General features: G+C 35.1%; 3 protein-coding genes and 1 pseudogene across 3 annotated transcripts; 3 read left to right on the top strand and 1 right to left on the bottom strand.

Annotated features, from left to right (window-relative positions):
- The first annotated feature begins 3,739 nt into the window (after positions 1-3,739).
- On the top strand, positions 3,740-5,047 carry LOC120130652 (cytosolic sulfotransferase 16-like). The gene is made up of 3 exons (XM_039147849.1): positions 3,740-4,178; positions 4,267-4,319; positions 4,898-5,047. The coding sequence occupies exons 1-3, from the start codon at positions 3,740-3,742 to the stop codon at positions 5,045-5,047; spliced, it is 642 nt and encodes a 213-aa protein (XP_039003780.1).
- A 5,169-nt stretch (positions 5,048-10,216) lies between these two features.
- LOC120130542 (proline-rich receptor-like protein kinase PERK8) lies at positions 10,217-14,593 on the top strand. Its single transcript, XM_039147764.1, has 8 exons — positions 10,217-11,744; positions 11,838-12,233; positions 12,418-12,504; positions 12,717-12,787; positions 13,047-13,123; positions 13,441-13,588; positions 13,829-13,990; positions 14,076-14,593. The coding sequence occupies exons 1-8, from the start codon at positions 10,658-10,660 to the stop codon at positions 14,265-14,267; spliced, it is 2,220 nt and encodes a 739-aa protein (XP_039003695.1). The 5' UTR covers positions 10,217-10,657; the 3' UTR covers positions 14,268-14,593.
- An 897-nt stretch (positions 14,594-15,490) lies between these two features.
- LOC120130653 lies at positions 15,491-17,968 on the top strand (annotated as a pseudogene).
- Positions 17,969-19,952: 1,984 nt separating this feature from the next.
- On the bottom strand, positions 19,953-21,941 carry LOC120130715 (probable inactive receptor kinase At5g16590). Its single transcript, XM_039147887.1, has 2 exons — positions 20,683-21,941; positions 19,953-20,606 (listed from the first exon to the last, which is right to left on the bottom strand). The coding sequence occupies exons 1-2, from the start codon at positions 21,899-21,901 to the stop codon at positions 20,014-20,016; spliced, it is 1,812 nt and encodes a 603-aa protein (XP_039003818.1). The 5' UTR covers positions 21,902-21,941; the 3' UTR covers positions 19,953-20,013.
- Between the last annotated feature and the right edge of the window lie 2,553 nt (positions 21,942-24,494).

Here is a 24,494-nt window from a genome sequence, read left to right on the forward strand (position 1 = left end):
TCATCACAAAGTCTTCGGCCTGACAAAAGCAGTGGAGCAAACACCGAATTGCCAAGTGTCCGAACAATGTCATGGTTTGAATACAATCTATTCATAAAGCCAGGGCTTTCGAGTTTCCTCTGTAACCAATTGCCTTAGTGGAATAGCTCAGTTTTACGGATTTAATTTCTTAAGATTGTCAAGAAGAACCTGTTATAGTCTAGGTGTTTGTTGAAAGTAAAAAAAATCATCTTTAAAGTTCAATTTTCAAGCAACTGACCTAAACTAGATTCACTTACTCGACTATTCCAACTGTGAAGATCATTATCATCACTGAACATCTTAAATAAAAAGTATAATAATGTCATATGCAAAAGGATGCCCCATGTTGTCCGCACCTTATGAAAGGAAAATGTTATATTGGTTAATTACAAGAGCAGGGTACGGTGTTTGAGTGTATATTCTGGGTAAAGTCAAATTCCTTGTTTTAAATCATGTTACTTCGTCAAAGATATGTAACTTTAAACCATTTCAGAGTTTCTTAATTCAGATGATATTCAAAGAATTGCAAGTTTGCAAATGTGATTCATTGTTTAACATCTTTAAAGTAACATAAATTTATTTAAAAGTCCTTACAAAAACTTGAGAAAAAAAATGAAAAAACAAATTCAAACAAAATGTCTCAAATGATGAAATGGTCTTCCTCACTTGGATGCCCCCAAGTTGTTGAAGTCGATCCGATTCTTGTTACGTATTTTATGTATGATTCTCTTGATTGTGGAGTAATTCTCGATAGTGCGCCCTGGGACTCCGCTATGATTTTCGCAATGAGCGTTCTCATCATACTACCTGGGGTACGGGGCTTCATGGATTTCTCTGGATATGGTGACACCACGTGTGCGTCAAACAACTGTTGGTAAAGCTCCTTATATGTCATAGGATCGAAATGTTCTCATTTTTTATGAGACATGTGAACATAATAAAAAGGAGAAATTAATGCGAAATATGCAGGAATGCATGATGCGCAATGTTCAAGGCATTGATCCAAAAAATATGTCTGTTATTAGAAATAATCCTTATTGGAGACAAAAGTGTTTTATCTTTTAAGAGACAAAAATATTCTGACAGCTTCTGATATGTTGAATAGTCTTCTGCCTTCGTCTGTGACCGGTTGAACAATCTGTCGAACCGCTCTGTTTTCTCTGGATGAACCGTGCAAATGACTAGTTTTTTGCCCCAAAAAAGTCTCGAAGGACTGTACCTCCGACATTTATCTTTTGTTGAGCCTGTTCCCAACGAATACGTCATTGGAGCCCTTAATTGATAGGAACTATGTGAAGTCCATTTGTATGTTTCTTAAATTCGTCAGCAATGGTCTCCAACTTCAGCTATCGTTTTGCCATTGTCGTCTTTGAAATGACTCCTAATATCAGTGGCCTTCATCTTGCCCCTGCAATCTCTGCCAATCAGTTCTTCAAAGATAGGATTTCATTGTGCTTGATGTAGACCTTGTTTATTCTGAGTTCTTTTATAATGCAGCAGAGCGATATACTCTTCAATTGTGGGCACCACGTCTTCTGGATTGAATGTGACACAAAGTCGACTTGTAGACTGTCCTATGTATTTGCGTCTCTTGTATTACAACCCTTTTGTCCATTAATGTAGATTATTCATGTTCAACAAACACGTTTTTGGTGGATCAACACCTCGTTTTAAATGATGCAAACGATGAAAACAAAATAAAAGAGAACCAAAATAAAAAATAGTTAGTGAGGTAAATCAAAAAAAAATGAAAAATCCTACCCCACATGATATCTACCCCACATACTTATTATTCCTACCTGGACATGATCTCTATCTCGCATGCTAATTTAAAATAAATCCTAACCACATATTTGTCTAGTTTGTATGCTTTGAACAGAAAATAAAACAGGAAACAAAGCAGCCTAGGGTTTGGAATGAGGTTTTGGGGTGGGCTCTAATTCCCTATACTTTCCCGGTTTAGGTTCTAAAAAAGGTACTCGAGTTCTCCTTGCCGGTGTTCCCTTGGGCTTACCAGACCCTTAGTCCTAAGCCCATCACAGGCTTGTGTGAATTAAGTTAAACTCGAGATGACACATTCCCTTATGCCCGCACGGTGAATAAATCCACACGAAGACATAAGGTATATGAATCCCGAAGGCTACTAATCATTAAAAATGTTAGTACAACTATTTATTTGAAAAATAATCAAAGGTAAATAACTGGAATCGAATAAATAAATTTAAATCTAAATTTACCATTTTCGCATAAAAAGACAACCGAAAATTAATTTCGGCCTGACTCACTTACCTGTCCCCAGCGGAGTCGCCAAGCTGTCGCAACCGTCTCTCGGTTGGGCCTCGGAATTGGGCTTCGACTTGAAAAATGTGGATTGGAGTCGCCACCGACCACTTTAAAACGAATTTAGGTGGGTCGGACACCATCTTACCTAATCTGCGTTGTACCAGAAACGTGTCGGGTTCGGGAGTCGGTTACTGCCAAGGAAGGATTAACACCCTTGAACCGTCCTTTCGGTACCAATTAATTTGTCGATTGTCTTAGTTGCGAAAATTAAAAATTAAAATTGAAATTTAAAAACCCGATTTGAATAGTTACCTTTGATCGATTAAAAAAACCTAAAAGTAAAAAAAAAAATAAACATTAAATAAATCAAAGAGAAAATAAAATAAAATAAAAAATAAAAATTTTAAAAGTAGTAAGATAAATGAAATGGAAAAAAAAACTCATAATAATTGAGGGACCATGGCGAGATTTTACCCAAAGTTTACAACCACTTGAGATTTTGTTTAATCTCACGCAATAGGAGACCAGAATAATGGCTTTCCTATTCATTTGCCTTATCTTTGAGATTCGTTCTCTGAATTGGTTGGGAATGGGGCCGAGAGAATGATTTTGGTCTGATTTTCGGAAGCTGGGGCTGGAGCTACCACGACGATCGATGTTGGTCCTGGTCCGCCGCTCATTGTCGACATCCGTCACCGCCGTACACTGATTGCCGTCGTCGGCCAAATGGGAAGACTCCTTCCCTTCTATTTGTTTCACGTTCTGTTCTTCTCTCCCTCACTAGGCTATTGCTTTTACATGTTGATCTTCACTATTATAAAAAAAATATGCAAACCAAAATTGTACCAGAAGAAAGAGATTGAAAAAAAATGCTTTATTGATTCTTTATTTGTCGAAAATACAGTGGCGTTCTTCCTCTCTATTGTATCATACTCTCCCCTGTTTTCTCTCGTATCGAACTGAATATTTCCTCCCCCTCCCCCCTGTTTGTGTTCGAGATTTATAACAACGAAATAAGCTATTTTTGGTTCCGAATCTTCAGTATTTTATTTGGACTAAAATACTTTCGGTGGTTGTTTTGCTTGAGCCGAATGCTTCGGAGATAGAGTCGTGTTGCCGTGAAACTCGGATGCTAGGGTTGACTCCATGCGGCGCAGAGAGGAGCAGGGAGCATGCGGCGCTAGGGTTTCTGTTGCTGGGTGGCACGGGCTGCTCTACTGGACTTGGTTCACTGTTGGGCTTGATACAAGAAATATAAAAAATTGTGTTAAACATACCATATAATATAATTATAATGAGATAAAACACTATATAAATATATTATAGTAATATGATCGTAATAATATGAGGGCGAAATTAGGTGTCTACAAGGGACCCCAAAGACACCTTCGTTTCCATGTACCACTTTTATGCCGAACTGGCCACGTCAAGGAACATGGAACGGATCCCCCTCGACCAAGCTTTCGAGTTCTTCTGCGACGGAGCATCAAGTTCCGGACCGTATTGGGACCATGTTTTGGGGTATTGGAAAGCAAGTTTGGATCAACCAGACAGAATCTTGTTCTTGAAATACGAAGACATGAAGGAAAACACAGCTTTTTACACCAGGAAACTGGCCGAATTCATTGGATATGGATTCACGTTGGAAGAAGAAGGAAAGGGGGTGGTGGGAAAGATTGTAAGAATGTGCAGTTTCGATTATCTACGCAACCTCGAAGTGAATAAAAGTGGAAAAGTTGGGGAGAACACACCATGGGAAATGGAAAATAAAGTATTTTATCGTAAATCGACTGTGAAGGATTGGGAAAATTATTTGACACCCGAGATGGCTGCTCATATGGATTTCATAACCCAGCAGAAGCTGAGTGACTCGGGTTTAAATTTGATCTATGGTAAAAAATAATTACATTCATCTCTCGAAAATTTCACCGTAAGATCATTGTATACCATGTTTTCTGTTAGCGTCTTCAGTTGTCGAGGTTTTGATCATTAGGGCTCTTAAATGGCATGGACAGGTGAAATTCACTCAAAGATCGTTAGAGATAAATGGAAAGCTATAAAGAAATCTCGAAAATTTCATGGGAGATCATCGCCCATGTAGTCTACAACAAGCCTAAGATTTTAGGGTAGAGATCGGATGAGCTTACAATTTTAAGGGATAAAAAGTAGATTTTCAATCGAAAATATAAAAAAATATATTTAAAATATTCCCATAAAGGTTATAAAAGGATGAGTGAAAATGAGGTGGTTGTTTCTATTGAGCGCCGCTATTAAAATATAAACTTATTGATAATCATATAAGAGAAATCATTAAACAACTAGAATCTTATGTTAAAGATTTGGAATTTTAGGTTAATTACTTGTTACGGACATAAAGATAAGTAACATGGCACATTTGCCAATAAACAACTAGAAAGGCCAGCTAATTAAGTATGTCCCCTAATAATCTTAAATTTAATATATTATTATATAAACTAATGGAATTCAATGATTAAATAAGTAATTGTTATTATTAGAGGTTCTATAACGTATCATTGTATGAATATTTAAGGGTCAGTTGTACTCAATTGTCTACAAAGCCATTAACGTGTAGAGAGGCAATTTGCTTCTCATGTTCATATTTCGAGGCTCAATTTGCTTCCCTCTCATGGCGTCCGGCATAGGTTCCAAGAGAGATCAAAGCTCTGATGGTGATGAAGAAGACGGCATTTTCTCTACCCTTCCCGGACGAGAGAAGGTTTGAGTGCATTCAAAAACAACCTCGTTCAGTGCCAAGGCTTTTGGTTCCAAGACACGTCGATGGTGGCCAGAATCTTCTCAGCTCAACGCCACTCCAAAGCTAGACCTTCCGATATTTTCCTTTGCAGCGCTCCGAAAACCGGCACAACCTGGCTGAAGGCCCTCGCTGTCGCCGTCGTCTCGAGAACCACCGTCGACGATGATTCCACTGCCGGCGCTTTCGTTTCCAAGTCGCCGCATGAATGTCTTCCTGCCTCGGAGTACAGTGAAACTTCTACCCCTTTCGACCGAGATACTCGGAACCCTCTCATATCCACACATATCCCTATCTACCCCATTTATTCTTTGTAAATATGTGAACTGGGTAAATAGTTATGTATGGTATTGCGTTGCCACCTACAAAAGTTGATACAAAATGTCAGCAAATTAGAAACGCCCGATAAATTAAGCGTGGATATAGAAATATTTTTAAGAGTAAATATATATATTTTAATAAATAAAATTTAAATGATATGTGTGCAAATAAAATTCTATAATATTATCAATAAAATAAATAATTAATCGAAATAAACTGAATAAACTACAATGAGGATCCAAATCAGTTCATCATAATGTACAATACATAAAATTTAGTAACAAAAAAGTTTTTAAAAATAGCGGCAGAAACGAACTCTCACATTTAAGGAAAAAGATGTGACGTGACCAATGCAATGCACTATACAAAGGGTCCGTTTAATAAAAAAAATTAAAACAATTTTCAATTTAAAAGTTTGATTTGATCATAAAATCAATGACAAACAAATAAAAAATAAAAGAATTATGATGAAAAAGTGGTTTCAAACTATTCGTAAAAATTAAGATTTTTAATTTTTTTAATTTTTAATTTTACGTTTAGAAACAAATTATAATTTTACATTTACTATTGTATACACTACACTCAATTATGTATTTACATTTTATTTTAATAATTTAATATTAACATCCTTAAAAAATAATTTATTACTATTAATAATTTACTTTAATTATTTAAAAATAAATAAAATTTATGATTTATATATTAAAATATTAATAGTGAGTTATATAAAATATATTTTATTGTACTTATATTTTTATTTGTATTTTTTATACTTTTTTTATAATTTAAATTGATATAATTCATATATAATAATATTTTTTTTGAATTTATTATAGTTTAAATTAATATGATTCATATATAATTGTAAGTATAATTTAATATTATATTTTTAATTTACAACATATTATCTATAATTGACATTTATCTTTTTAAACTCACTTTTTTACATTAATCCCGAATAATTAAATTTAAAACAGTATTTTTGTAAATTCAAAAAGCTACACCAAACAGTCCAAACTATATAAAATCTTCAGTTGCAATTACTGAAACTCTTTGCTCTCATTGAAAAAACGGTGTAAGAAGGAGAGATGCTTTCTTTTGATTCTTCTAATTTCATCTCTAAATTTATTTAAAAATATAATTAGTGTTGATTTCAATTTAAGTTGATTTTTTTCAAATATATAATAATATAGTTTGACTTAACCGTTTTATTAATATGAGATGTGATTAGCATATATCAATAGTTTGGAATGAAATTAAAATGTTCAAAAGTATGAGGATCAATTTATAATGGTAATCATAGTTTTGAGATAAAATTATAATATTTAAAAGTTTGAGGACTAATTTAAAATTTAAAATATAATTTAGATATGAAATTAAAATATTAAAAAAATTAGATATCAATTTAAAATAAAACCATATGTATGATGCAATTAACTCAAATAATATTTACCATTTAAGAGGAGTGTTAATCTTTGAGAGGTCATGGGTTAGAGCAGTTGCGTCTATAAGGTGTATGTGGTATTTTCGTGATTAAGAAGAATTCTGAAGATATATTACATTGTAATCACCCTAGACTATTAAAAAAATATTCAAATACATATGATATAATTCATGTTATTTATTAGGAAGCTGTGTATTTAGTTATCTAACTATTAATGCGGTTCTATTTTAGTTATTCAATTATTTTTTTCTTCAAAATCATACATAAGGTTACATTTTGATTTTATTTGTCACTCATCGATAAAAATTAACAAAATCAATGATAAAACATTTATATATATTTTTTTAAATGATAATGTGACATTAACTTATGACAATACATCAATATAATTATTAATTTTGTAATGACCAGTGATAAAAATGAAACTAAAATATATTATTATATATGATTTTATAAATAATAATTAAATAACTAAAATTTAATTATAATTAGATAGCGAAATACATAGTTTCCTTTAACTAAAACTTAAAGGACATGATTTATGGCAATTCGAGGCTGGAACAAATGTTAGTTGGGGATTCAAAAGAATTCTAAATTTGAGACCTACTGCTGCTCCTTTTTTGCTTCTGGTTTCATGCGTACTAAGGAAATATGCGAGCACATTCGACCGCAAGTGCAGAAGGTTATTTGGTAGCATCTAATATGGTATCCTTTGCATATTTCAAAGCATAGCTTGATTGCTTGGATGGCTATTTTGAGTAAATTACCAACCAGAGATCGTTTAGAAAGAATGAGAATTTGCACGGATGGACTATGTATAAACTGTAACACTCATCAAGAAACTAGAGATCATATTTTCTCTAATTGTTCCTTGGCTATTGGTATATGGAAATCCATCCTTAACATGAATGGGATGAACTTTTATGCTTTGACTTGGGATGAAATGGTAGCTCGTGCTTGCTCCTCTTGGAAAGGAAAGTCCCTCTTAATTGCCATTTTGAAGATCTCGTGGAATGCCTTCATTTACTTCTTGTGGCAGGAACGTAACCAGAGATTATTTCAGGGCCGTTTCCGATCTGCTGACGATATTCTTAAAGAAATTGTCGATGTGGTTGCAATTCGTCTAAGGGACAGATCCATAAATAGACTAGATAGTACTAACTTATCCCTTTGTAATGCTTGGGTATAGTATAACCAATCATTGTTGTGTAATTAGGCTATTCTGTTTTGTTGATTGGTTATTGGTTGTATCAAAACCTTACTGTTGTGGTAATAAAATGCTGAATTATCCAAAAAAAAAAAGCCTTTGTAATGCTTGGGGTATAATATAACCAATTATTGTTGTGTAATTAGGCTGTTCTATTTTGTTGATTAGTTATTGGTTGTATCAAAACCTGTTGTGGTAATAAAATGCTGAATTATCAAAAAAGAAAAAAAGAAAAAAAAAGAAATACATAGTTTATCTTATTTATTATTCCTAAAATGGAAACGCAACACATCCGACACACAACATGGGCGGTTGAAGCGAGAACTCAGAATCATATCTCTAATAAAATAATATATTTTCATTATCATTTGATTTTCTCAACGCTGACTTACTTTAGGATATCAATATCTTTTATCAAATTCATTTATAATTATTTATTAATAAATTATTATAATATATTTTAATATGAAATTATTAATTTAAATATTTTAAATTGTGATATAATCTAAGATAAATTATATATTTATTTATTAAACTTTTATTTTCTCTTTATTTTATACACCATACTTACAATTTTTTAATTTATTCATTAAACTTTATTAATCAATTAATATTTTTAATATTATATATATTTCATTATTCTCACCCTCACCCTCACCCTCACCCTCAAAGCTCTCTCAAGCATTTTCTCTTTTCTCTTCTAGTCTCTCCACCATCTTCTCTTTTCCGGTTCTCATTTATTTCTCAAGGTCGATTCTGTGATTGTTTTCTTCACTTCAATTCTCTTCTTTTTCAATTAAACATTGATTCTATTTGTGCTAATTTCATGATAAAATATGGCAATATTTATTTCAGTTTTCAGAGATAAACCATTGATTCTTCTTTTCTTTATTGTACTTTTTCCATATTAAAAGTCAAGGATTGTGAAAAATAAAATGAGTATTTGTCGTTTTGAAGAATATTTTTTTCATGGCTTTAATTTAATGTTCTATAATTTTCTTTCATATAGGATATTGATTATGTGCATAAACATCGAGAATGGAGAAAACTATAAAATGGGTATTCATTGTTTCTGGAAAAAAAAGAATTAAAAGGGGAAATATTTGTGACTCAAAGTATTGATCTTTGTGTAATTTTAGTCCAAAGGACTGATCTTTTGTGTGATTTTGGTTGACGTAAAAGCTTGATCTAGTGTATAAACAAAGTCTAGAATGAAGAAAAATAAAGTGGGTATTCATTGGTTACGAAGAAAAATGAGAAAATTTTGGTTCAAAGAGATTAGTAAATCTGAAGTTTTTTTTTTATGTAAAACCAGTGCACACCTTGGTTCTTGCATTTTCTGAGCCATCCGAGAATGTTCCATTTGTGAGCAGAGATGGTGGAGAGATTAGAAGGGAGAGCAGAAGATGGTGGAGAGAGTTTTGATGGCGAGGATGAGGAAAGTGATCAATTGGGTTGGGGATAATAAAAAATATATAAATAATATTAATAAAATGTTAATCGTTTAAAAAATTAATAAAAATACAAAGTCATGAGGGTGTTAATAAATAGACCGCCGAGTAATAAAAAAATTTCAATATCTAAAGTTTATTAAGTGTGTAATTTACCCTATAATCTAATATTAAATCAAATCCAAATATTTATTAAGCTATAATCATTCATTTAATAAATGTGTACAAATGTTTCTTAATTCAACCCATGTTTACCCATTATGAATGTGATACAATTGAGTATGAAATTAAATTGAAATGGTTATAAGAGGTGACATTTTATTTAATGTAGCCTAGTGAATAGTAAATTTTAAGAATTTATTTTCAGTAAACAGCTAAGGACCATGTTCACAGGGTGTTTGTGGATCATGTGATGGAAAAGACTTGATTTTGGGTATACTCTCCAGGTTTCCACCACGTTTCCTTTGCACCTTATGCGGACATACACTTCTCTCAAGTCTCAATCTCTCTCTACTAATTCCCTCAAAAGAAAAAGGCCGTCTTTCCTTTGTTTTATTGCAAAAACTTCAACACCACCATCCACTGTTTTTTTTATTAAAAAAAATTGTAGATTTTAGTTTTCTTCAGCTTTTGGAATTATAGGTAAGCATTAATTCTCTTTAGCTCCTTATCTTGTTTTATTTATTTTTATCCATCTTGTAATGCTGCATTTTGATTATTATCAGCAGTTGCTTGCGATTGGGAACTCAGTGTTGTGAATTGTGTGATATCTGAATTTGAGTTTGGTTATCTGGGTTTTGCTTTATGGATGATTTTGAGAATTGGGGTATTCTCATTTTGTTGTGAAGTTTGGATTTTTTTTTTGGAGCTTGCAATCTTGCTGATACCAAGTTAGTTGACTGGTTTGTTTTCCCAGGCCTGAGTTTTTGGATCATTTTTCTTTTGGGTTTATGGCGGTTGCTGTTGTCGATTCTTTGATGTTTTCTTTGTGTTTTAGCTTAGGTTCTTTGATAGACGTTTAATGGCTTGAATTTTGACATCTTGTACTGTGGAAAGTGGAAACCTTGTATAGATATGATTTTCAAGAACAATAGGAGATTTGGGTGTTTAGAATGTTCTAAATCGGATATGGGATTGTAGGGATATTGTAGAGAAATATGGCTTCAATTGTATCTTCTGTAATTTCATCAACTTCTGGTGATATACCTCCACAACCAGCACCTCCTAGCTCTTCCTCCCCTGATTCATCAAGCACTTCTCCATCCCCTGCATCATCTCAGCCAAGTCAACCTACCGATCCGCCAACATCGTCTCCACCGCCTCAATCACCTCCTCCAGATGTCCCTACAGCTCCTCCTCCATCGCCGCCTTTATCACCACCACCAGCTTCATCTCTACCTCCATCACTGCCAGCATCTCCTCCGCCTGCTGATGATTCACCACCCTCTCCAGTTTTATCTCCACCTCCAGTGCAATCAGGTGGCTCTCCTCCTCCACCAGCTGAACCGGCACCTCCAGTTGCAGCTTCACCTCCGCTGCATATAATCTTACCTTCCCCACCTCCTCCGGCTAATGTTCCAACTCCGCCTTCCCCAAAATCTCCACCTTCACTTCCACCTCAGATAGTTTTTAGTTCACCGCCTCCTCCAGCTTCTGTTCCAACGCCACCTTCCTCAAAGTCTCCACGTTCACCACCAGCAACACTACCGAGGATAATTTTTAGTTCCCCGCCTCCTCCAGCTAATGTTCCAACGCCACCTTCCTCAAAATCTCCACCTTCACCTCCAGCAACACCACCAACTGAAAGTTCTTCCTCACCTCTTACACTTACACCTCCACCATCTAATTCTTCTCCTCCACCTCCCACAGCTTCTCCCTCAACACCCACATTATCGTCCCCGCCGCCTTCAGTTCCCTCAACCTCCTCACCACCTACAGTTTCATCCCCAGCAACTCCAAGTACTCCGAAAACAACCTTAAGTCCTAGTTCACCACTTTTGCCCACAGTTCCAACAGAAAAAACAACTGCAAACTCAACTAATGGTGTATCAGCCAATGCAACATCCGCTGGTAAGAATGGTTTAAGCACTGGAGGGGCTGTGGGAATAGGCATTTTTGTTGGGTTTATTGTGCTCAGTCTTCTTGCAATGGCTGCTTGGTTTGTTCAGAAAAGAAAGAGGAAGAGGTCTGGACCAAAAACAGGGTACACTGTGCCTTCTCCATTTCCTTCATCTCATAATTCAGGTAAAAAAATTAAACAATGCTTAGGGAAGCAGCTTTTTATCTTCTTCTGTTGTTTGTGAATATCACTTAAATAATGTGGAACTTGCTCTGCAGATGCAGCACTTTTAAGGCCATGGTCTGCACAGCAACTAATGGGAAGTGGTTTTAATTCACCACCAGAGCCTGGTGGGGTCAATAATTCCCGGTCATGGTTCACATACGAAGAGCTAATCGAGGCAACGAGTGGCTTTTCCGAACATAATCTTTTGGGTGAAGGTGGATTTGGTTGTGTATACAAAGGTATGCTCGTTGATGGCAGAGAAGTGGCTGTCAAGCAGCTAAAGATTGGTGGTGGACAAGGGGAAAGAGAGTTCAGAGCAGAAGTTGATATTATTAGCCGAGTACATCATCGCCATTTGGTTTCATTGGTGGGGTATTGTATATCAGAGAATCAAAGATTGCTTGTCTATGATTATGTCCCGAACAACACCCTTCATTACCATCTCCATGGTAAGACTTCTTATCTTAAACTCCTAAAAACATCCGTCTACTTAACCATTCTCAGCTTATGAAAATATAAGATGTTAGATATAACTTTGAGATCAAAATTTGAATGACCTTGGATGAAATTTATGTATGATCCTCCTGATATGCGGCAATGTTCTAATTTAACGCTCTTCATGGAATTTTGCAGGTAGAGGCTGGCCAGTTATGGATTGGGAAGTACGAGTCAAGGTTGCTGCGGGTTCAGCACGGGGGATAGCTTACCTCCATGAAGACTGTAATCTACCTGTTCTTTATTCTCTTTTCCCCACTTTGATACTGACATATGCTGCAATTCCTCAAAATTTCTGAAGAAGAATAAAAGTAGAGTTTAAACAACATATAGATATTGATTTTTCATGCTCTTCCTACGATATGTTCCATCGTCACATCATTCCCATTGTAGCTTCGTATGTAAGATTTCTTAATTTTTATTTTTGCTTCAATCAGGCCATCCTCGCATCATTCACAGGGATATCAAGTCATCAAACATTCTTCTTCACAACAATTTCGACGCTCAGGTATGCCCATTCCACAGTCTAGATTTTGTGAACAACATTAGTTTGAAATTGGATTGTCTTGGGGGATTTTGAAGGTGCTTATGAGTTCCATATCATCTTTTGTTATCTATAAATCTTCTGCATTGAATTCAAATTATTGGCATTTTCTCACTGTTATATTCTTAGTACGCTTTGCATATATCAAGGTTTTCTTTTTTTCGCTCTCATAAATTCCCTTTTCACACTCTAATTTCTGCCTCAATTTGTGTGTCCATAATAGGTTTCGGATTTTGGACTTGCAAAGTTGGCATTGGATTCAAATACTCATGTAACCACTCGAGTGATGGGAACCTTTGGGTAAGATAATATGTTGGTTTGCGTGCTTCTGAATGATTTTTTTTTGTCCCTTTGTTGCTTGAGCATAATCCTGGTGTAGAGCTAGCACTTGAGGTCCGTATTTTAAGTGCATATGATCATTTTCTTGTATTTAAAGCACATTGTTGTGATTTGAAGCATTTAATATCCAATAATTTTGAGATGTGACACTGATGATTCGTTTTACCGTGCACTGCAGTTTTCATTTTCTGTTGTATTTGATCTGCAAACATGTAAAATGTGTCGTAATCGAATGATCATATCCAGTTTTTCTGATAAATGAATTTGTTCTTTTACAGATATATGGCTCCAGAGTATGCAACAAGTGGCAAGTTAACCGAAAAATCCGATGTTTACTCCTTTGGTGTTGTGCTCTTGGAGCTAATTACTGGGCGCAAGCCTGTTGATGATACTCAGCCCCTAGGCGATGAGAGCCTGGTTGAATGGGTAAGGCTACGCAACTAGGTTTCTGTTATCAAAAGGTTACACGCGCTTTGCTCTGACGAATAATCAAGAAATTTTTATTTTCTTAATAAAATCTGAAATCCAGTGTAGCGTCGAACAATGGTTTCCAAAAGTGCTATGCCTAATCGCTATTACATCGATCATTCTTTATCTAATGCAGTGGAACCCGTGGCAATGTTCCAATATCAAACATTTTAATACGGTTCAATCTTTTTTACTTAGGCTCGACCATTGCTCGCTGAAGCAATCGAACATGAAGTCTTCGAAGAGTTGGTGGATCCAAGACTGGGAAACAACTATGTTAAACATGAGATGTTTCGAATGGTTGAGGCAGCTGCTGCTTGTGTGCGGCATTCAGCTGCTAGAAGGCCAAGAATGAGCCAGGTAAATATGTTTCAGTTTTACAGAACCTCTTTTATTATATAACATTCGACTTCAAAACGGACTTTTTTCGACATTTACTTCTCAGGTAGTGAGAGCTCTAGACTCATTGGACGAGTCATCAGATATCACAAACGGAATGAGACCTGGCCAAAGTGAAGTTTTCGATTCGGCACAACAATCTGCAGAAATCAGGTTGTTTCAGAGGTTAGCATTTGGCAGTGAAGACTATAGTTCTAGTTACTTCAATCACACTCAAAGCAGTTGGAGAAGTCAATAATATGGTAGTCAGGGTAGTTGGAAGAGTCGAGAGCATGAAAATCCGAGTGGCCGGAGTCAAGAGCATAGGGACCTTAGCGCTTTAAACCCGTAGCCTGAAAATCCTAGCAGTGAGTTCAATGGTATCGGAACACAGTATTGAGAATTCAGATGGCATCAAAGTTTTAAAGGGAATAATGGGTTTGGCTTTGGATGAGACTTGAAGACTGAGAAACATCATGGAATGGTTTTGCTGCTCAGATGTGTAATATTTGATCATTCTTTTTTAATCATTCCTTTCATTTTTGTATCTATTAATTGAATTAAATTTTATATTTGGTATTTTTGGAGTCGAGAGGATGAATTATATATGTATATTTCATCTTATTATAAATCATGTAAAATTCAATTGTTAAGGAAAATTATCCATATGTCACTGCATGGGCCACATATTATCCGATCAAACCACCCAACCAATGCTTTAAGACCGTCAGATCTTTGGCCCAAGAACTTTGAATCTAAATACCAGCATATAAAAAGAGAAAATTGAAGATAAAGTAGCCTTCCTCTCATTGGTTTCATTCCTCAGTTCCATCCCCATGTATAATATATAGAAGCTCATATACCCAGGTAACGAGTAAAACTCTTGTATTGCTTGAAGTTACCGAATTTCTGATTCCTTTGCTTTGTAGCTTTGGTTGGTTTTCTCTTCCCACTTGGATGTTGTTGTCGATGTACAAAAACACGTGGCTTGCCTTAGTATTGTTTGCAATAATGGTTTCTTTGTTAGTAAAGGTAACTTGGTAATTGATAGTGAGAAAACCAAGTCTATCAGGAGATGCGCTAGCTTTTCTTATGCCATAAGAGAAAGAGAGATTTTCAGTAAGAAAAGGTTATTAATGAGAAGAAGGAAGAGACTTTCGGTTAGGTCGATGTTAAACAATGTGGCTGTGTTTTAAAGAAAGAATGTAAGAAGAGTTGGTCTTTACAGTACAATATCCCTAGTGCTGGGAATGTGTTATTTGTTCTTGAAATTAACTGTATTGCCATCTCCTAAAATTGTTCCCTACTCGGAGTCCATAACAAGCCTTCATAGTACTTCTGTGACTAAGGTTTTGCTTGAAGAGGGTTCTCGTCGTATATGTTTCAACGTGGATTCTAAAGTGTTGAGAATACTTAATCAGAGGAATCATCATCATCCGGGAATGATTCAACAGAAAACGTAAATGGTTTCGCTGAGAGGATAGAGTGGTGGATGGTAGAGAAACGCAAAAATAAGGTCTATTTAAGAATATTCAAGATCTAAGAGTTCTACTTCTGCATGGATGTATTTGACAAGGCAAATTGATCATGACGAAAAGTTTATTCTTAGTTTGATGCGAGAAAAGGGAACAACTTATAGCTCCGCCCCTCAGTCTGTTCTGATGTCAGTCAGGAGTACTTTAATAACAATAATATCCTTGTGGATTCCTGTAACGCCTTTGATGTGGCTGCTATATCGTCAACTTTCTGCTGCTAATAGTCCTGCAAGAAAGCGGCGTCTGAATAATCATGTTTTGGGTTTGATGATGTGGAGGGAGTTGATACTGCTAAGGTGGAGCTTATGGAGGTAAGCACTTCTCTATTCCCCCAAAATGAATATCATGGCTTTTTTTTCATATTTAATGTCAAGGCATTCAACATGGAATCAATTATGACGAACGAGGATGTAAGTTTGCTTCGTTTCTAGAATTTTTTCAAATTTATTCCGAGTGCAATGTAGTCTACAGAAGCTAGGAAATCTTCCATGGTATTACCACGTTGTGATTTCTTTTCGGACTGTCAATGATGTCGGTGATAATTTTTTGTATTTGTTTTACTTCTAAGGTGACTTTCTAGAGAATATTGCTGCAATTTTGTTTTTGTTGCCTTTATCAGTTTTAAACTCAGACTCTGAATATTTGTATCTGTTTTTAAAAAATATGTCAAATGCACTTAGATATGAATGTTAGGTTGAAGAGCTTCCTCCAGACTCATCTAGATGATCATGGAGTCTTTTTCCGGTATTGAAATAGCATGCGGAGGTATATTATTTACCTTTGAGCTCCTCACTTGGATTTATATGCTTTGGAAGGCATTTGAGAATTACTTGATATTGATGATGATATTGAGGCCTTAAATGTGTTGCTTTTGGGTAGCACAAAATCAAATTGGTTTAAGAGTTCTGCAAATCATGTTGTAGGTTTTCGAACAGGACAGGGTGTCGTGTACATGTCTGTGGTTTACTCATGTTTGTGTTTGTATATTGTCATGGAAACTTTTTAGCACTGTGTCGAAGCAGATTAATAAAAGAAATTTATGCAGATACATATGGATCATTTAGCTATTTGTAGCGCGACGCCACTACTAATTTGTCTGAGGTTTTTGTTTGTCGTCTTAGTAGAGATGATTTTTCCTGCCGGCTGTTATTACAGACTAGGTTTACTGAATTTGTCATGTATAATGAAGTAGTTTTCGGCTGGCTATCTCCGTTGACACAAACTCCTTTTGTAGATAGTTTCATGCCTTCAGGGTTCTGTAAACTACCAAAAACTGGAAGCAAAATAACCTAGACGTGTGTTGCTAGTGGGTCCACCAGGAACAGGGAAGACATTACTAGCTCGAGCAGTAGCTGGAGAAGCAGGAGTTCCTTTCTTCAGTGTATCAGCGAGTGAGTGAATTCGTGGAATTATTTGTTGGTAGAGGAGCAGCTCGAATTAGAGATCTTTTCAACGTGGCAAGGAAATCTGCATCATCTTGATGCAGTTGGAGGGAAGCGTAGTAGAAGTTTGAATGATGAACGAGACTAGACATTGAACCAGGCAATTTTACATTCAACACTATTTGCATTGCTTATCTGCTTTTCTTTTCCATTATTATGATCAAATTGGGACTTCAATGAACATTTTATCAGTTTATGTAAATATAGTCCTTTACAATCAAACCACCTTTTTTTTTCAAAGAAAAAAGAAGTCCTATGAATTCTTATGTAACCTTAAGGAGCTACCCACAGATTTTTCTCAAGTCTCATTCTTGCAGCTGCAGTTGCTGACCGAAATGGATGGATTCGAGTCAGGCATGAGAGTGGTTGTTATTGGGAAAACTAATAGGCCAGAAGCACTGGACCAAGCCCTCTGTCGCCCTGGTAGCTTCTCAAGGAAAGTATTGGTAGGAGAACCAAATGAGGAGGGACGGAGAAAGATTTTGTCTGTACATTTGAGAGGAGTTCCTCTAGAAGAAGACGCACAACTTATTTCCGAGTTGGTTGCTTCACTGACCCCAGGTTTTGTAGGTGCTGATCTTGCAGACATTGTCAACGAAGCTGCTTTACTCGCTGCTCGTAGAGGTAAGAAGCTGATGATACATAGCCCCATCTGGTTTCAGATTGCATTGCCTGCACTGCTAACTAGCAGTAGCAGAGACCCCCTTACCCCACTCCCGAAATTTCTAATTTCCAGATCGGTCACTGAACCAGTGACGGGCCTGGTTTTTGGTTTAATCAATTCAACAATTTCAATTGGTCTGTTAGATTAAAGCTGAATTTTTTGTCTGACCGTGTCTGGTTCTGTAGGTGGTGAAACAGTGTTAAGGGAAGATATAATGAAAGCTGTTGAGAGAGTTAAATTTGGGATTAATGATAGACAGCCTAGTGCAACAGGCAAGGAGCTTGGGAAACTTTTCCTATGGGTGCCCTCCTTAATGTGAATGAGTGATCCTAAACAGGAGGGTTTAAAAGAGCCTTTCCTAATGATTGGAATACTTTGGCTATAGTGTTCACTAAATCAAGAAAGATGATTTTGATAATGTTCGGACATATTTTAGTATAGAAGTGATGAAGCCATCAATAGTCCAAGTGACACATACGAGTGGTACGACCACTTGAAAGACAAAGGAACTAAGTAATGAAAAGATGTAAAAGACGTTTCTTAAAGGCAAGAAAGGTGAGATTATGATTGAGAACCAATTCAAAAGGAATAAAGTCTTCCTCGCGAAAAAGTTCATCAAAAGGAATTCTTAAATCCTTAGTAATGGACTAAGCTAAGTTTGACACCCATAAGGAAAGACGAAATGCCAAAAATCTTATTTCTTATCTTCCGATAAGATTTTTGACATTTCGTCTTTCCTTATGAATGTCGAACTTGAGCTTTCTCCCAAATCCGTTACTAAAGATTCTAGAATTCCTTTCAATGGTCCTTTTTACGAGGAATATTTTGTTCTTTTTACGAGGAATATTTTGTTCTTTTTGAATTGCTTCTCAATGATAATCTCACTTTTCTTGTCTTTGAGGAACGTCTGTTGCATCTTTTTATCATTTGATTCCTTCACCCTTTGAATAATCGCACTATTCGTATGCTTCACTTGGAATATTGACGGTTTCATCACTTTCGCACTAAAGAATGTTCAAACATTATCAAAATCATCTTTCTTGACTTAATCAACATTATAGCCGAAGTTTCCCAAGCTCTTTGTCTACTGTAATTCTGAGTTTAAATGATTCTGAAATCAGCTCTGTTTAATTAATTTTTTGTGTGGAAGAGAAGTATATCGGAAATGGTGGAATAGGTTCTCCTTCTCCTCTTATGATTTAGGTATTATTAATATCCTGATAACGACCCATAACTCATCGTCAATAGAAGTGTAAATGAATAGAACATGAACGAATAAAATTGTATTTATGGTTTTTTGTTTATTTTTTTAAAGCGTTAATGCTCCGTTCGTGTTTATTTAGTATTATATTCGTGTTCATTTATTTATTTTTAAAAGTGTTTGTGTTTATTTATTTAACGTTCGCGAACATATTTATTTAATGTTTGACAACCAACATTCTTTTTACCTTTTTATTTGCAGGCAAAGAAGTGAAATCGTGTCTCTAGTCCTTAATTTCCTTAGGTTTCACAATTTGAACTCTAAAGTTCACATTGTGTTTAATTTAGTCTCTATCTTCACTATTATTTAAAATGTAAAAAAAGAAAAGGAAAAGGAAAACCGAGTAAACAAACTTATAAACGATTCAAAAAATGAGTCAATAAACGAGTTTGTTTGTGACCATAAATGAATCAAACACACATATTTTCATGTTCTTCTATTTATTAAATAAACATAAAAAATTTATTCATACCCGTTTATTTAGTTCAATAAAGAAACATCAACAAACGTTATACGAACCATTCATAAATAATTGAACTTCATTTACACCTCTACTCAGCAATTAGATTTATTGATGTTTATTTGATAAATGGTTTTGATCACGCATATTTAGCTTGTGGAGATAATCCTAAAGTTCGATTATTAAGCTTGTTGGTTACTTTACCGAAACATGATAGTTAGTATTACAGGGTTTCAAATCGCGGTCGCGTTTTCAGACATTTCGGATTTCCCGTGATTGTGGCCGTCACGGATGCTATTGTAGTCGTCGCGGACGCTATTGCTGCTGTAGCAGGTAACTCGGACGGCAGTAGAATCGCTATATCACAGACTAAACCGCGGTCGCGGAACGTTTTTTGAAACCTTGGTTAGCAATGCCTTATGTCGTGCAATTACTATTAATAATTGTAATATCCAAATTAAAAAATTGAATTTGTTATATAAAAAAATGTTGAAGCAAATAGAAAAATACAAATTGCAACGGTGTCTTAGAAGCCAAGAAAAAAAAAACAATGATACTTTAAAATAAAATAAAAGATTGCGGACCAGCTAATGAAACGACCGAGTAAACCTGCTGGGAAGACCCATCATCGGCATCATTGATTTCATTTGTCTATGTTCTTCTGATTGCTTGAGCGGCAAAGCTCCTCGATTTGGCTCGTCACCTCTTCCATTGCCGGACGTTTATCGGGATATTGAGCAGTGCAGTTAATGGCAATCTGTAAGAGCTGGACCATATACTCCTCAACATTCTGGTATCTCAGGAGTTCGAGATCGAACACCTCGGCAGTCCACTCCTCTCGAACTACTGATTGGACCCATCTCGGAAGGTCTACTCCTTCGTCGTTCGTTAAGGCATGTGTGGGTGCCTTCCCTGTAAGCAATTCTAAAAGCAGTACACCAAAGCTGTAGACATCGGCTTTTTGGGAAATTTTACGAGCATCTGTTACTTCTGGTGCACGGTAGCCATCAACCCTGTTGGGAGTCGATGTTGGACCAGGTCTAGCAAGCTGAGCAAGACCGAAATCTGACACATGAGCTTCATAGGATGTAGTGAGAAGGATGTTGGAGGATTTGATGTTTCCATGGGAGAATCCGGGGGCCTTGGAATGGAGGTATGCAATGCCTCGGGCAGCTCCGAGGGCGATGTTGGACCTTGTGTCCCAATTCAATGGAGTCCTACCAGCTCCTCTGTTACCTGATCGAAAACGATAAGCATAACGTGAGAAAAGAAAACAAATATGTAGCAGATAAACAAGAAGGTAAATACTCACCATGCAAAAGTGCAGACAAGCTTCCCATTGGCATGTAATCATAGACAAGAAGCTTCTCATCCCTACTAAAGTAGTATGCCCTTACTGGTACCAAGTTCTGGTGATCCATGGCTCCCACAACCTCCATTTTCGCCCTGAATTCCTTCTCCGACACCGTCACATCCTTCAACCTCTTCACCACAACTGCCACCCTCTTATCTAAGGAGGCCTTATACGCCGTCCCAAATGTTCCCTTCCCCAAGACCTCAGCAGATGCCTTCAGTAGATGGTCGAGATCGAAAACCCTCGACGCCTTCCTGAAAATCACCATATTCTTATTTTCATTACTCTTGGCATCGTTTTTGGGTCCCCCAGATAAGCCATTACTTGTATTATCTCCTGAAATTTCAATCTCAGCCTGTTTTGCAGGGGCAATATCTCTTGCCTCTGTTTTCTTACCACTTCTCCTTGCACATAAACATATCAAAAGAATCAAAATCAATGAAGCAACTAGCACACACCCAATGACAATACCTGCAATTGCTCCACCTGACAATTTACTGTCACTATCCTTGCTTCCATCACAAGAAACCAAAGGCTTTCCACATAAAGAATTCCCTTGAAAAGCACTTCGTGGTTTCCCCGATAACGCTTTTGGGATCGACCCATTTAACTGGTTAAAAGAAACATTGAATTGCACAAGTGAAGCCAAACCAATATCTGGTATCGACCCAGATAATTTATTGTTCTCCAAATACAATGTACCCAACCGAGTTAAATTGTTAACACTTCCCGAGATGGAACCAGTGAAATTATTGTTTGCGAGATTTAGCCTGATCAGGTTTTGCAAAGTGAACAAGAACTCTGGAATCTCGCAGGAAAATGCATTCCCTTGTAAGTAGAGGTTTCGAAGAGATGAAAGGTTGGCAAAATCAGATGGAATTGGGCCAGAGAGAGCGTTGAAACGAAGAGAAAGAGTTTGGAGCTGAGTTAAGTTACCAATGGCGATGGGAAGCTGACCTGACAATCCCATTCCAGGGAGTCTTAACTCCACTACTCTGTTTTGAGAACAATTTACACCAGTCCAACTGCACGGGCTGCTTGAAAGATTCCATAAAAGTGAGCGTCCACCGACGGCTGATCGGAGCGCCACCAAGGCTGCCCTGTCGGAAGCTAGATCTGAGCTTACACTGACCAGCAATATCGTCAGTATAGACAAAGAAAAAATGATCAGCTTCATCGTTCTTGTTGCATGAAAATAAAAGTAAAGCAAACGATGGTCCGTTTGAGAAAGATTGCAATGGCAAATGCTCTGGGAGTTTTATGAACGTGAATCGTTGAAGCTGAAACTTGACAACTTCCTGGGATTTGAGCAATTAATTAAAACAAGAAAGAAGTTGATGAGCTCATTAACAACTAATATCATGGAGAAGAACGGCTAAATGAATTACCACCGAAATTGAGTTGGTTTGGCCGCCTACTGCTTCCCTGTTTCTCTTATTTGTTTATTGATTTTTCCACCTTTACATGATTCCCAATTAATACTATATTCCCAACCTTTTACCTTCTCCTACTTCAAAATTAATAAATTTAATTAGTTGTCCATCAGTAATAATATGAGAATTAGTTGTTAATTATTTTATTTTTATTTTTATTTTTCGAGACTGAATCTATTGCAAATTATGATTATCTTATTGTTAACTTATCTATATTTTAAATCTTAATATCGATTCTTCTATATTAATAGATACTCGTAATCATTCTAGATATATCGTTTTCGAATTGTAAAATCAATTTATTAATATACAATCTTTATTATAAGTTATAATTATTTTTAGATTAGTTTGATGTTATTTATTCCTCATTATTTATAGAAGTGTTTGTTTCTGTCTATTAATTTTTTAAAATAGTTTTGTTAAATTTTTAACCTTTTTTTATGTATGATATCGTTTATTCTTTAATAATTAATCTATATATTCTTATGAGATTATTTAAAAAATAATTAAATAATATGATTAATCTATTTTTATTTTTATACGTTGTCTTGGTAAAGTTATTATATTTTGCTTCATTTGATAAATCTAGGGTAAATTATGTGTTTAGTACTTAAACTGTTAGTTTTGGTCTGTCTTAGTATCTAAATTTTTAATTTTTTTCAAAATCATATCTAAAGTTTTGTTTTGTTTCATTTTAGTACCCTTGTTCAAAATTGAACGTTAAGTTTTGAAAACAAATGAAAGTTAAAGGTATTAAAATAGACTAAAACTAATAGTTTAGGTACTAAACGCATTAAATTTTTAATGACGAGTACTAAAATGAAATAAAAACTAAATGTTAGTATGTTTTTTGAAAAATTTAAAATTTATATATTAAAATGAAATAAAACTAATAGTTTAGGTACTAAATTCGTAGTTTACCCATAAAACTATAACCTTTTGTTAGTTATAAATATATATCAATAAACTTTCTTCCATTTATAATAACATTTCCCACGTCGTTTTTCTTTAGTTTTGATATTTCTCCTATTTTATTACAAATCCGTAGAATAATTTATATCATTTAAATACACCTAATAAATTTAACCCGTAATCGATTACTTGAATTAACTTATTTAAATTGAGATTCGATATATACTCCAATAAGATAGCCTAAAATTAATCCGAAATTTACAATAACTTGAATCGAATCGTAATCGACATGAATTTTAGTTGGATCAAAAGTAACCCGAACTGAAATTAATCTGAATTTATTTTACCCATAACCGAAGTGAACTTTGACCCAATTTTAACCCAATAATTGAGTATAATTGAATGAATAATTTATTTATTTATTTATTCTCATTTTATGTTATACTACTAGTTAGGCAACACTTTTAATAATAGTTTAATGGTTAAATAAAATCTTTTCTCAATTAAAATATCATCTCTATGTCTGATGCAATACTTTCTAATTTTGAATTTAGACTATGATAATATTTATTCACATTAAAAAAATTATTTTAAAGAAATTAGTTCGACTGATTTAAATTAAAATTTCTAACTCTGAATATGAGATGTGACAATATATATTCACATAAAATTCTTGAAATAAGTAGTAAAGAGCAACTTCAAAAGTTATGACGACAAAAAGTGACAATGATTGATATGAAAATATTGAGGTTGATCAAAAAATTTTAAGGTTTACCGAAAAATCTAAAGGTTGACTCGAATTGAAATCGACCCGAACTAATTCGAAAGTCTAATGGTTGATCCGAATCGAAATCAACTAATCTGATATTGACCCAATCCGAAGTCAACCGATCTGATATCAATCTGATCCAAAACTAAACCGAATCGATTTTAACTTGACCCAGTACTCAACACAAAATGAGTTTTTATTGATCCAAACTAAACTCAAATTAGATCTGATCTGATTCAAACTAAACTTAAATCGAGTGCAATCCAAACTTAAAATGACCCAACTCAAATCTAATCTTAATGATTCAATTGTCACCTCTCCGCGTAAACCCTTTCAATGTTCATATATTTTTAACAATGTTTTAAATTATTTTAGTTTGATTGATAATTTATAAATTATAATTTTCGACACACATAAATCGTTTTTTTCTTTAAAAAACTGTGTTTTTAGTTCGTTGTAAGTGGTTCCAACTGTATCAAACAAATTTATAATTCTCAAATGGACCGACCGGCCGACAAATAGCCGATATTTTCAATTGTGCTTGAAATCGTCAAGTTGCTAAATAAAAATGGGAGAGAAATCAAGTAGCGTACCACACCCACATGACGCCCACAGGGAATATAAATTTAAAAAATGTAAGTTTGATGATATTGATT

The sequence above is a fragment of the Hibiscus syriacus genome, unplaced genomic scaffold (assembly GCF_006381635.1).
Source record: "Hibiscus syriacus cultivar Baekdansim isolate YM2019G1 unplaced genomic scaffold, ASM638163v2 tig00110548_pilon, whole genome shotgun sequence".
NCBI lineage: Eukaryota > Viridiplantae > Streptophyta > Magnoliopsida > Malvales > Malvaceae > Hibiscus > Hibiscus syriacus.